At 25.8% G+C, this 15621-nt stretch overlaps 1 protein-coding gene across 1 annotated transcript; it reads right to left on the bottom strand.

The window, feature by feature from the left end:
• Positions 1–3629: 3629 nt before the first annotated feature.
• On the bottom strand, positions 3630–14894 carry LOC135926625 (F-box/LRR-repeat protein 2-like). The gene is made up of 6 exons (XM_065462552.1): positions 14576–14894; positions 8523–8697; positions 7749–7912; positions 5625–5711; positions 5296–5410; positions 3630–3816 (listed from the first exon to the last, which is right to left on the bottom strand). The coding sequence occupies exons 1-6, from the start codon at positions 14638–14640 to the stop codon at positions 3685–3687; spliced, it is 738 nt and encodes a 245-aa protein (XP_065318624.1). The 5' UTR covers positions 14641–14894; the 3' UTR covers positions 3630–3684.
• Positions 14895–15621: the final 727 nt, after the last annotated feature.

Here is a 15621-nt window from a genome sequence, read left to right as displayed (position 1 = left end):
AATTCAATAACAGTGTACAAATTAAAAGGTTCGAAAATATCTGTACTAACTTTATTAATTTATAGATTTTGGTTGAATTTTCATGGCATAGAATACTTTTGAAACATAATTAGAATTAATATATAATCTTGAGCATATTTGAAGCAAAATTATATAAAATTTATCTTCCTAAGTTTATAATTTTGATAGTAATTGAAATTGAAAACTTAAGTCCCCAAAACGAAATTCTTTACCATTTTTCTCAAAAACAAATCGATAAAAAAATTATAAAAATTAGTTAATTTATAAAGAAATATAAGTTTAACACTATCACCAATGTTCAGGGATTTTTATTCGATATGTTTTCAAATATATCTGAATATAGATTTAATTTTACCATTTTTGAGATTTAAAAAGTTGTCTTTATACGGTAATATTTTTAAAATTTGACGTGTAGGAAAAATTTGAAAAACGGATTCGAACTCAGCGTCAAATTCTGCACCAAAACTTGTTTTTATTTTCTTTTCCCATTTTTCTTGTCACACTGTATTACGTTATAATATTGTATGACAAATATTTCATTTAAATAATGTTGAATATTGTAATCTTAAAATATATATATAAAATATGTTTTTACTTATGACTTTTAATATGTTTTTGTATTGCTACCGATACATTTACTGTTAGTGGTGTGTAAAAATTCAACCTGAATGGATGGAACTCCTCCCTCTCATTATACAATTATATTCAAATTCTCGGTTTAATATATTGATTTTAAACTTGGGCACATAGATTTTTCTTCATATCAGTTGGTTGCGGTTTAGAAAATTATATGGCTGCTAGGTTTCGATCTGAAACCCTGCACTGAAGAATTATTATTTATTTGCCTTAATTGATGTTTGCAAATTCACATTGATACTTCCCCATGGTATAGTGGGCCCCTGTCTTATCTTAGTGAAACAATGCTACCCGATCTAATGTTCCCTCCCCCTCAATAGTGGGATGTAAGGAATATCATCCAAAATATGTTTAGACACATAATAAAAATAAGAACCTTATAATATAACTCTAATATACAATTATACTATAGAAAATATATATATCATAAAAAATATCCCTCTAAGTCCTCCCCTCCCCCACTCCCTGACCGACAAAAATGTAGGCATATATCTTAAACAATAATTTGAAAGAAAGAATGTAAAAGTTGATATTTTTAAACTAAAACTATTCATCATAATTTATACATTTTTAAAAAAAAACATTTATGTATAAAAAAAAGTGAACCAAAAGTATTTTTAAAGAAATGAAATATAAGCCAAAGATAAGTCTTAAGACGAAATATATTATAATTATTATTAATAGATTCATAAAATTACTAAATAATCAATGATACAATATAAAAAGAGGGACCTAACTGTTTTAAACCGGTTTTAAAAAATAATTAATTTTAAATTATTAACCTAAATCGGAAATTTTAATTTTCCTTGGGGGCAATTTTTAAATTCGTAATTTCTTTTCAATTTACGTACGTCATACGTCATAAAGCGCATACGCCCTCTAAACGTTGTAGGTACAACAGAGCTACGCTAGGTATTTCTCATTTCCATCTAATTGGATTAAATAAAATTTGGGAAAAAGATGAGAAGTTCTTTACACGTTTGTGGGCAAGCCGTACGTACTTGTAGGCACAACATTTCGAAAAAAGTTGCTTAAACCTCTATAGGCTTTAATTTAAAAGGAGTGGCAAAGAAAAAGACTATACCCGAGAACTACAGTATAATTTAATTACTTTAAAGGTGGGTGATGGCTGATTTTAAGCTTAATTTCTTTCATGTAAGTTATACCTGTAAATAAATATGATTAAAATAAAATAATATTTACCACCGGATGAACCGAAAAAATTTTTTTATATTATAAACATATCATCAATACCAAGTTTATTGTCTTTACTTTAAACACTCGATTTAAGGCAAATTACCAATTAATTAGATAAGATATAATATTAAAATCACACAAAACTATTCTTGGCTAAATTTAAAGTTTATTCTTATATAATATTAGTTATTAATTAGCTTTTAATAATACTTGTTAATAATTTAGGTAGCACGAAAAATAAATTTGAAAAATGTCGTTTTTTGCCCAGCTATATATTTTAACCCAAGATAATGTATTTTTAACATTTGAAGAAAAAGATCGCCAAAATATCTTTCTAAAACTTGGAAATTAATACAAAATTTAAATTGAAATTCTAGATACTATGCATGTGTTCACATTCGAAAGATAATTAAGATGATGTTGAAGTATTAAAGTTGGCGAATAAATGTATAGAAATAGAATACCTAATTTGGTCATTGATAATATATTAAGATTAGAAATAAATATTAATCTTTTGAATTATTGGTAAAATTTAAAGAATAGTATGCCAGAACTTTATAAATTAGCTATTAATAGCAGTTCCAGCTACGCAGGTGTCCATAGAGAAAGCATTTTCTACCCTTAAGTTTATACTCTCTGCGCATAGAACTAAATTAAATCCTGAAATATTAAAAAATATTTTGTTATCCGTTCTAAATCTCTTTTTATACATAAATAGTATAAATTTCATTATTTATGCTTTATTTTGTTCCTCATTGTATTTGCACATGTTTGTTATTATCTTTTATTTATGAAATAAAAAATATTAATTTGTCTAATTTATATTTACTAAGTTTAATAAAAATATCTATTAAATTATCATGGTTAAATTAAGTAATTATAAAAAGATTTCTCTAAGATTAATATATATGGTTTGATTACATTTTTTTAAAATTATATTTATAAAAACAGAAATAAACCGAAAAGAACCTTTATAATTTATAAACCAAACCGAACCTATGAATTTTTTCAAAAAAATCGAAATGGAAAATCTTTATAAAATTTTAAACTAAAACCCAAAACGAACCGCTATTCTTAACGGATCAAAACCCTGATCAAGACTAATATATTTATTTTTATTGAGAAGATTATTTAATAAATTTATTTTTCAAATTGTGCAAGTATAAGACATAAGGTAAAATCATATTATTTTGTTTAAAATTATTATATATATTATTTTTCTCTAGTGAAAAATTATAAATATTCTGTCGCATATATAAAACTTGTATTTGGAAATCATCTGCAAAAAAAAAGAGTATCACTTAACAACAAATTATTTTAGACTTTAAATTGTGTGTTATCTTTATATATTATTATAAACGTGAAGAGCTAAAAGAATTGCCAAAATCCTCTTAAGTAAGGTGGCTGAATATAAAAAGTGAATTACCCAAAGTCTTCTTAAGTGAGGCGGCTCTTATCTAAGCGACCTTAACTATATTATTTTTACAGCAAGACCAGAGGCAAGGAAGTTCTGTCTGTTTTATATTTACAGTATGACCTATATTTACAGTATGACCTATATTTACAGTATGACCTGACACACGAAAGTGCTGCCCGATCCGATTTTTGTTATCTTTTTAGTTCTGTCGCACACAAGTGTTGCCGAAATTTTTTTACAATAATTACAAATTGAAATAAATTATAATAATAAATTCATCCTTTAATGACAGTTTTAATCTTCTAAATCATATATATTTTTATATGAAATTATTATTTAAAATTTTATTTTTGCTAGTTATAAATATTATGTATTATTATCAATTCTAATATTTAAATTTAAAAATATATATTTTATTCACAAAATCGGCGAGGGCTATGGATTATTCCGATACCAGGTTTTTGATATACTTCGTATCCTAAAAAGTTTATTACCATCAAATTTGGCATCTTGTGCACTATCTTGACAATGTCATCGTCAATCCACTATTGTTTTTTTTTTCATTTTAAAAAAGATAGACAGTTTTACAAAAAAAACGATATGTATATGAGGTTCCAGAATGTTAGAGCGTACAATGTTAAAAGATAGCATACCAGATTAAGAAGCGTTGAAAAATATCATTCCAAAAATGTCGATATTTCGATACTAATTCCGAATACAATATTTTAAGGTAATAAAATATTTAAAATTATCGTATAGTTTAATTGTATTTTTTAAATACCATTACTAAAATGCACTGATATGCCCCTTAGCCTAAAAAATGTATCTCAGATAAGGTAAATATTTTTTCATCTGATTGATCAATGTATTTATAATTATTGGAGTTCTGAACAATCTTTTCCACCTAACAGTGGACATTGTGAAGTCAAGGAAGGGGAGGGGGGGGGGGTGGTATTATACAATTGCTAATGAGCCATAATAAAAACGGCTATACCAAATTTCTAACAGAAAACTATTAAATGTTCAAGGTTATAACCTATAAAAAATAGCTCAACCCAGAGACCAAAATAGATAATTTTTTTACTGTTAAATTGAGTGAACTTAATAATTCACGAATTGTCAACATTACCGTTTTTCTATTTTTTTACATGAATATTTTGAAGAAGTGATTTTTTGATCAAATTATTTTAAAATAAGTCTTTTATAAGTAAATCTTTTGTAATTTTTATGAATATTTTCAAAATTTAGAAAAATAGCTAGTTAAAATTTTTTTAAAATTCGATCGATAGCTAGGGTAAATAACGAGTAAAAAAATATGCATGTAATTAATTGGGTATAGCTTTAGGAAAAAATAAAAAAGGAGTGGAATTTTTATTAAAAATTAAGTTCTAGGGAACCTTCAATATAGCAGATACCGCATAACTCCTCGTTAACAGTCAGCGCGAATTCGCGCGATAATAACAAAAATACATACTATGTATACTTTGCCGCGAATTTGCGCTGACTTAACGAATAAGAGATGTTTCTTTTTCGAGTATATTAATATAATGAGTTCATCATGTGGTACATTAAGCCAAGTTGATAGATAACCTAAAATCAGAAAAGATCGATACTCACTGTTTTGGTCAGTATTAGCTGAGACTTTCAATTTTAACCAATACTGAAAATTGAAAAATAATCTTCATAAATTTTTAAAAATACGCGTTTTTCTAAATATGTCTAAATTAATCAATTTTTATATTGAATTTTTTATGTAAAATAAAAATATTTGATTGCGCTTATAGAAACTAGATGCCATATAAAATATGTTTTTATTTTGAGTAATTATAAAAATTAATTTCTATATTTAAATAAATTCGAGGGGCCGGGCCGGCAAAACTTTTTTAAAAAAATTCGGGCCGGGCCGGGTTTGAAAAATTAGGCCTGATACAGAACACTAGTCGTATCGGTTAAAATGGTGGTTATCTGTGCGTCTCTCCCTAAATTATAACAAAATCGTGTAGGAGGGTTATATTTTTTTTTACTGTGTTGCATTGCCTCAAGTCAAGGTATTTCAATTTCGGCAATTTTACAGGTATATCGGGAACGTGTAACCAGGACAAACGATTGAGGCCCGCCAGTTCTAACAATTCGAGATTCCTTAAGGTGCAATAAAAATATAATTAAAATTTATTTTTAAAAAATAAATAAGTCAAAAAAAACGGGCTATATAAAAATAAATAAATAAATAATTAGTTTTTTTTATTTCAAATACCTGTGATTTAACAAAAATGAGGGCGCAATAAAAAATTGCGACTCATCATGAGGATTGGTAGTATTAGTATTAGTAATAAAATTAATCAAACATTTTTACGGGCAATTATTGAGAATAAATTGAAATCCATCATCGCTCATTTCCCAACAGAAACTCAAGTACAATTTTTTCAATCTTTCATTGTGCCTAAAACATATTTAAAAAATTTAAATAATTTTTAAAAAAAATATATACGATTCTTGAAATTGAGGCCAGATTACCTTGATTCATATATTATAATTCGTATCATGTAATTTACAGCAATTAACTATAAAATCTATTACTGCAAGTGTATTATACTAAACGCAGATGCAATATGGCGATTTTTTTTTCACTTTATTTGATTACATTTCATAAATGTTTAATACAATTTTAATATATATTCCAAAATCTTTTTTAAAAAATTCGAAAAGTTTTATAACTTTCATAAGTTTCAAAATTTTAATGAAAACGCATGATAAATTTTTAAAATTTTCTAGAATTATATTTTTAGAGATTATTTTATTTTTATTAAAAAATATTATTTCTTCTTTTTTTCGATAAATCTTAACAAGTTTCTAAATCGAATTTTTCGATATTTAAGCACAGCCTAAAGAACCGGTTATAAAAAAAACAGTCACTGCTCCACTCTTTTGGTATCAAGGCTCAAACATTTTGAAAAAAACTAGATCAGTGAAATGAGAGACCAACCCAAAGAATTTTCCTAGGGCAACGATTTGCTATCGCAATTAATCGTTGGTTGGCCAGTAAAATCAAAGATATACCTTAAACCCGAATTCATAATTAGCATGAATTCATGACGGAGTATATAAAATATGCTGTATTTTTGTATTCTTAGCCGCGAAATCGCTCTAACTAAATGAGGGGTAAGGTTAGCAAAGCAGCTCAGAAATCCTAACTATTATAATTTAACAAATCGTAACCGAATATTATGCAAAAGAAGGAGTAAATTTGAAAAGAGCTAAGGACTGGTAGCTACCCTTCGATGTAATGAAATCAGATACTTATAACTAGGCAATGAGTAAAATATCAAGTAGCTATCTTATGGCTCAGCAGATATAAGTATCATATTACCCTTCATTGCTCAGGTGAAAAAAATCTCTCAAAAAGGTGGATACCCTCAGACCCTAATTTAGAAACTATATTAAAATCAAATTAATTTGTAGCTTTCATAAAAATATATTAAATAAAGTTAATCTTACTTAACTGATATTTATAAATTTATAGGGCTGTGCCGATATTAATTATAGGGTCGGATCGGTATCGATATTTAGCGTATTCCAAAAAATATTCGGGCCGATACCTGTAAAAAACACGATCTGATCCTTTTACTAAAAATGCAATTCTTAAAACTTTTGAGTAATGAAACTTTGAATTATTATTACATTATATTTATTATTTTTTTAATAAAAATATTTTTTTTAAATATTTAAAAAAATAATAAATTTTTCCGAGTTTTAGTGAGTTTCTATTTTACATATAATATTTTCTAAATAATTTTTTTTTTAAACAATGCAAATGTTATTTATTTTTTTTAATCGATTTTAAAATTTTTTTTATAAAAATAGAAAGGAACACCCAAAGTTTTATTTATTTTTAATTTTTTCAAAAAATAATACCAATTTTATTATTTATACTTTATAAAATTAATTAATTAATGTAAATGATATGCTAATTAGATATGGGCAAAAACCTGGGATGTAAATTTCCCAAGAAATTTGGGAAAAAATCGCGAAATTTTTTTTAAAAAAATATTATACAAGTCAATATTGATTTTTTTTGGTGTTTTTGCATTGAAAAAACACAAAATAGTTTGTTTTAATCATTTCTTTTTGTTAACATATAAAATCGTTTGATAAAAAAACAACGCTAAACATTTCTGTTCAATTTGCAACTTGCAAGCATTAGTATAGTACATCAAAATTAAAGTGTGTGTTTATTTTTCTTCTCAAATAATGTATTTTAAATGTATAACTGAAAATTGTTAAACGTTTTTTTTTCGTTCAAATTATTTTTTTTAAAAAATAGCAAAATAGTTTGTTTTCTCAGTATAATTTCTAACCATATATTTATCGTTTTAAATTTTTTTTTAAATGGCTAGCAAACGGTTAATTTAATGCGAGAACCCTCTTATATGATCTAGGTCTAATTTTTTTAAAAAATATATAAATAATTAATAAAAACTTTAAACTCATCCGCTCGGCGACAAGATCGGTAAAAGCTTTGCATTCCGAAAAGTCAATGGCCTCCAGCCGATCCATATGATTTGAGTCGAAAAAGCTGAGAAAGCCAATTTCGGTAAATTTTTTGCACCTAGCAAATTTTAGGTGTTTCAGGGTCTTTACATTCTATAAATATAATAATTGATAATGACTTTAAGGAGCATAAAATTAAGTGAAAAGTTTATTTTCATGCTTATTTTAAATCGTAAACAAAGGAGCAAAAGCATGCTTAGAAACGTTTAAATTCTAATTTAAACGTGCTCAGGCAAAACTTATTTTTTTATTTAAAACGTCTATTTGATAAGTGCTAGCACTAAGTCATTGAAGAGTGGACAAAATTATATGATTTTCTAACTGTAATGAATGTTGAGTAACTAAAAATGTGTTTTGAATTGCCAACTAAAAAAAACAAGATTGTGTGTTGACAAAATTAAAAATTTTAATATTCTGTTTTTTTAGTGGATTCGCATATCTAAGGCATTGGTCAGGCAGGTTAGATATCACGCAAAATAGGTAGAATGCAATCATGCAAAATTTCAGTGTGGTAGAAAAATTTACAACCAAATATTAAATTTGAAAAAAATACATTCACATCCCTTAATGTAAAAATGATGAATTACCATGACTGAATTCACAGTTAGCGGGAATTTGTGTGGCGAATACAAAAAATACAGCATATTTTGCATTTGTCACGAATTCGAGCAAACAGTGAATGCAGGGTTAATATTGGTTATACCTGGATATATTCCAAAGCTACATCAGTCAATTTACATGCCGTATGAAATAATAGAATTTCAAGTTTTTTACAACTCTTTGAGATATCAGATATGGATTTATCGGATATATAAGAACCATCAACTTCTAATTTAATTAAGGTTTGGCCTCTTTCTTTGGCTAATGCACTGATGCCACTTGGGATAGTGATATTGAATTTATATTTATAATATATATTTATAATCAGTATTATTAGTATAACCAATTGAGTAAATAGATGTAAAATCTTAAAATTGGAAAAACAACTTATGTCCAAAACTTCAACCTTAATAGCAAGTATTTATCCAGGCACCTATGATTTTGAGAAATTTGAAGTTCAATGACAATTATAGTCTAAACCAATTTAAAATGTTTATTACATTGCATTGATTCATCCACTAAATTAATGGCAAACACTGAAGTGATCATTTATAAGGGGTTGGCATCAAGAAAATAAAATCCGGAGATATTCATATTCAATATGTAAATTTTAAATCAAATAATTTCATATTGGTACAAATTGCATAATGTATTTTTGGGTAAGCGGAAAATAATTCCCCGGAAAAAAAATCCCGGAAAAAAATTCCCGGAAAATAAATCCCCGGAAATTAATTCCCTGGAAAAAAAATCCCCGGAAAATAAATTCCCGGAAATTAATTCCCCGGAAAAAAAATACCCGGAAAATAATTCCCCGGAAAAAAATTCCCCAGAAAATAATTCCCAGGTAAATAATTCTCCGGAAAAAAAATCCCCGGAATAAAATTCCCCTGGAAAATAATTCCCCGGAAAAAATTTCCCCACTATACATTGAATTGCTAATGCATTGCTAAACTGCATTGCTAAAAGGCAATCAATCATTATCAATTATAAATCAATCAAAAATTTATTACGTATATTTTTTTAATGATAATTTTTTAAACTTTTTATAAATATATTTAAATCATTTTTTTATTATTATAAATGAAGAATACTGATTAAATGATATAGTATATAATTTTATTTTTATTTAATATTATTAATAAGAAATTTATTTTTCTAGCTTATTAAAACAAATATACATTTTATTCAATTTTAAAAATTAACAAATATATATCCGTAAGAGGGCGTTATATGTTTTAATATGTATCATTTTAGGAAACCGGAATGATGATTGGATAGCACTTTTTTTATTATGAAAAACCTAAAAATTAAAAATTTTTTTTAGGTTTCTTTGACGTTTAATGAGTAGGTTTAGAATAGTAAAACAATGGAAATTTTTTAAATATTGCTGGCGTTATTTATCAAAATCTCTTCATTTTTGTTTTATACGTGTATATTTACGTGCTAAGCATTATTCTAAAAAATATTTTGAAAATAATTTGATTTGACCGATTGCCGAGTTCAAAACCGACCACTTATTAAATATTTGATTGATCAAATTTGCTATTAAGATAAATTGAAAAATGTTGATTTTTGTTTTATGTATCTCTATAAATACGTATAAAAATAATTCCAAAAAATATTTTAAAAATATCGTGATTTGACCCGAAAACCGACCGAATGACCAAATACTGCATTGCTGGCGTTATCCATGGAAAAATCTTCATTTTTGTATTATACGCGTATATATACGTGCTAAGCATTATCCTAAAAAATATTTTGAAAATAATTTGATTTGACTGATTGCCGAGCTCAAAACCCTACTTACTAAATATTCGATTGATAAAATTTACTAGTTGATTCGAAAAATGTTCATTTTTTGTTTTATATATCTATAATTACGAGTAAAACATATACGAGTCGGTTATCCGCCAAACCACGATATTTTTAAAATATTTTTTGGGATTATGTTTTATATGTATTTATAGATATATAAAACAAAAATGAACAATTTTCAAATTATATTACTAGTAAATTTGAATCTAGGAAAATAATTCCCCGGAAAAAAAATCCCGTGACCCGGATCTGCTCTGCAGTATTTAATTAAATAGAAATGTTTTTTTTTAAAGTCAAATTTCTTCGAGGATTTGAGATTTTAAATAATAAAACGAAAGTTAAATAAATTTAGTTCACCTTTACACACTTTCATCAACTTTTAGGTATTTATTGAAAAATTATTTTTACACAAATTTTAATCATTTTTTTAGAAATATGATAAAAGGCTTTTCACAGTTTACTGACTCTTAAATAGCGCCCCTTTTTGTTTTTACAAGGATAAGCTATTAAATAATATAATTTTATAAATTTTGTGGCTAAATAGGAAATTAGCAATTCAATCTGATACCCTCTATTTGATAAATATTATTTTACTGAAGTATCCTACTTTAAGAATTTAACTGACTGAATACAAAATCACTATAAAACTTACAAAATTATATTTTTTACTGCCCAATTTTAATTAAATACTGCCAAAAGTAATGAAAAATGCTGACCACTTTAATCAAAATACATCCAGAGGTGATTATCAGCAGTGAGTATTATATTTTTCTAATCTAACAATTATTATTTTGCTATCTTATGAATTTTTTTCAAAAGTTACAGAAAAGAAATAATTATAATTTTGTTAAATGATATATAGAATAATAAATTATGTTATTCAAAAGAAACAATTCTAGAACGTATATGTTCTCCAATTGAAGAGAGAAAATTGGGCAAGTCCCTTCTCTCTTCTAAATAATCAATGCATAAATTTTTTAAAATAGTTTGTTTCGTTGCATAAATACGATTTTTTTTGGGAGTGTATGTCCCAATATTCCATTGGCCGATTTTTCCCATATCAACCGCTATTTCCATCCTTATTTTTTCGAGTAGTTCCCATATCTTCGGTTTTTTGTTGCCTACAATATGCTTAAATCGGTTATTCCATCCTTCACATACATTGTTTGTTCGATTTTCCCCAGCAATCGTAACATTGAACACATTCCATGTTTCTGGTGGGAACAATGGCTCTACTTGCCTTTGAGAGTTTTTCCCATGTCTCAATTCTCCATTCACATAATTTTTATCAAAATAAAACAATAATTCTTTGTTTGTTTTCATCCGATACAATGGTTTTTAAATACTCCATACCTCGTTTGACATCGTGTATAGGTAAGAATGCTAATCCATCGATCATAGCTGCAAATAAGCATAACATTGGATCATTCCGATATGATGATTCTAACCCCAATTCCTGAATCTTTCTATGAGTTGATTGAGTTAGATGATAAAAACATCCTTGGATGTTGATATCTCTACCTAAATAGTTGAAAAAATATAGATTAAAATTATTGTATAGGTTTTATTTAATATTTATGTCTTTATCTTATTAATTGTACTGTGTGACAAGAAAAATGGGAGAAAAAATAAATAAAAACAAGTTTTGGTGCAGAATTTGACATTGAGTTCGAATTCGTTTTCTAAGTTTTCCCTTCACGTCAAGTTTTAAAAATATTATCGTATAAAGGCAACTTTTCGAAATCTCAAAAATGGTAATACGGATTTATTTTAAAAAGTATCAAATGAAAATCCCTGAAAATTGGTGATAGTGTTAGATTTATATTTCCTTTCCTTATAAATTTATTAATTTTTATAATTTTTTATCGATTGCTTTTTGAGAAAAATGGTAAAGAATTTCGTTTTGGGGGGTCTTAAGTTTTCAATTTAAATTCCCGGCAAGAATCGTATAAATATGTTGGCGGACTACTGCTGGAGTATCTTTTTTGAAAATAAATCATCAAATTCATATTCGCGGAAATATATTTAGATTTACCATTAAATGTTTTTGAATTCGATAAATTTTATGTTATTGTTTAATTTGTTTTAAATTCAATAAATTTATTGTATATTACAAGTTAAATCCTATATAATAATGAAGGAGGGGGTGAGACAACGCACCGATAAAAGGTTTATTAAAAGTAAAATATGAGATAGGTTAGCTTAGCATAATATATTTATTTAAATATGAGAAATGTAACTATTTCATTTAAAATAAATTGTTTGGGAATCGTACCTTGTGCAGTGTAGCGAAGAGAACGAAAGCTACAATAAATATATTAAATGTAAGCTATATTAAAAAAGAATAATCTAGAAAAATAATTCCCCGGAAAAAAAATCTCCGTTTTTAAGATAATTAAAATTACAAAATTAGGAGAAAAAATTCCCTATAAATAAATCAACGAAATAATAATTCTCAAATAAAATATTTAAAAATTTTGATAAAATTAATTCTGAAGAATTATTAGGATTATGTTTTATACGTATTTATAGATATATAAAACGAAAATCAACATTTTTCAAATTATATTCCTAATAAATTTGGTCAATCGAATATTTAGTGAGTGATCGATTTTGAGCTCGGCAATCGGTCAAATCAAATTATTTTCAAAATATTTTTTAGAATAATGCTTAGCACGTAAATATACACGTATAAAACAAAAATGAAGAGATTTTGATAAATAACGCCAGCAATATTTACTTTAAAAAATTTCCATTGTTTTACTATTCTAAACCTACTCATTAAACATCAAAGAAACCTAAAAAAAATTTTTAATTTTTAGGTTTTTCATATGTATATATATACCCAAATATAAAAAAAATGTGCTATCCAATCATCATTCCGGTTTCCTAAAATGATACATATTAAAACATATAACGCCCTCTTACGGATATATATTTGTTAATTTTTAAAATTGAATAAAATGTATATTTGTTTTAATAAGCTAGAAAAATAAATTTCTTATTAATAATATTAAATAAAAATAAAATTATATACTATATCATTTAATCAGTATTCTTCATTTATAATAAAAAAATGATTTAAATATATTTTAAAAAAAGTTTAAAAAATTATCATTAAAAAAATATACGTAATAAATTTTTGATTGATTTATAATCGATAATGATTGATTGCCTTTTAGCAATGCAGTTTAGCAATGCATTAGCAATTCAATGTATAGTGGGGAAATTTTTTCCGGGGAATTATTTTCCAGGGGAATTTTATTCCGGGGATTTTTTTTCCGGAGAATTATTTACCTGGGAATTATTTTCTGGGGAATTTTTTTTCCGGGGAATTATTTTCCTGGGGATTTTTTTCCGGGGAATTAATTTCCGGGGAATTTATTTTCCGGGGATTTTTTTTCCGGGGAATTAATTTCCGGGGATTTATTTTCCGGGAATTTTTTTCCGGGATTTTTTTTTCCGGGGAATTATTTTCCGGGATTCGTATTTTTGGTATATTAGCACAAATTAAAGAATGTATTCATATTAATAATTAAAATATAACAAAAAATATATCTCATATTTAAAATTTATTGCATAATTCACAAGATATGTAATTATAAAAATAACTATTTTTAATAAATTTCATAGACCTGTAAGCCTGGCATAGAACCCAGCCTGTAAACCTTAAAATAATATGATTTTTAAAATCTAGGCCAAGCTAATTTTAAAAAAATAAATATCAATGATAAATAATCAGTTTGAAAATCATGTAATGGAGTGTTTAATATTCATTATCTATTTATATTTTTCATTTAAACAATTTGCAAAAATTATCAAAAATAAAATTTAGGCGGGGCCAAAAAAATCTCAAGTCATTAGCTTGAAAATAAAAATTCTTTCAATCAAGCCAGGACTTAAAGCTTGGCCTCTACAAACCGGATGAAATTATAAAATGGCAATACTTGATAATAACATTTGTGTGTGTCTATAAAAAAAGAAGTGTATAAGATATAGAAGAGCCCTATTATGATTGTATGATCTAATAGTTTTATAAATACTTGCTTTGATTTATTAAATAGGTTACTATCACAATTAATAAAAAAAAATCAATACTACAAGTGTCAGATATTTGATTAACAATGATTGCCATAGTTTAATTACTTTTTTATAAATTAAAAATATTTACAAATTTAATGAATATTTATGATAGAATATTTTTAAAAAGGCATTATCATGTCTTATACTATTATCAAATATCAATTTCACATCCTGCAAAACAGAGTGGTATATTTATAATTAAGATATTTTATAATATTATCAAAATAGTGGAGTAAAAAAAATATTGTAAAGAATTACCAATCACTTATATTTGTGATTCCTTTTAAAGTTAAATTTTCCAAATTTGTTAGCCATGTGGCCATAGTTGTTAGAGCCAAATCAGTTAAACTACTATCATAATTTAGTTTTAGAATTTTGAGCAATTTAAATCCTGAAAGTAAACAAAAAGCTTGTTCATTTATTGATATACATGATTTTGCTATTAAAGTATTTAACTGAGGACAGATCTGAAGTAATAATTCTACAGAAGATTCATTAATACCATAACAGTAACTAACATCCAAGTATTTTAATGAATAGAGAAAAGGTGATAATGTGAGAATTTCATAAAAATCAAGGCTTTCTCTACCAGAAATTATTAATGATCTTATTCCATTAACTCTATTATTATTATTGTCTTTATTAAATGCATTTATCGTGTCAGATTCATCGAAATTTGTAACATTTGAAATAGAAAATGACATTATTCTTTGTAGTTTTCCAATTGAAAAATTAGTAAATGGTTCAAAATTCAAATCTTTCCACAATAAGGGATTGTGTGAATATTGATAGAAAATTTTAGACAACGTAGCTATTCTGACTGATATTTCTTGAGGAGAGAAGTATTTTAGAATTTCATAAATTATATCAGGTGGTAACCTTGATATAAAATCTTTACCATTATAATCATTGATAAGAAAATGGTGATTCATAGCGAAAAGTTTGTCATCGTTTGACTGTAAGAGGTAAAGAAATTCTTTTTCGATGATTGGAGGCATGTTATCGGTACTAGATATATCAGAAATCGTCATTATTCTAATATATTGGATTCCCTCACGATCGCCAAATTCAAAATAGTCATATGTTTTTAAAAAGCTCCACAACCCAGTTGATCATACCTAATTAATGTTTAATTATTATTTTATTTAACATAGTTTTTTTATAAATTTTATTTTACAAATAGTTTACATGTTATTTTAAATATATATAATTTTTAAAAAATAAAAGAAATGCTTACTTTATTTATAATTTTATTAATTAAAAATATAATAATATATAATGATAAAGTTGTATGACCTAAATAG

The sequence above is a fragment of the Gordionus sp. m RMFG-2023 genome, chromosome 3 (assembly GCF_954871325.1).
Source record: "Gordionus sp. m RMFG-2023 chromosome 3, tfGorSpeb1-WG-v2, whole genome shotgun sequence".
Taxonomy (NCBI): Eukaryota; Metazoa; Nematomorpha; class Gordioida; order Chordodea; family Parachordodidae; genus Gordionus; species Gordionus sp. m RMFG-2023.
Note: the sequence above shows the minus strand (reverse complement) of the source record. Positions and strands in the feature narration are given on the sequence as shown.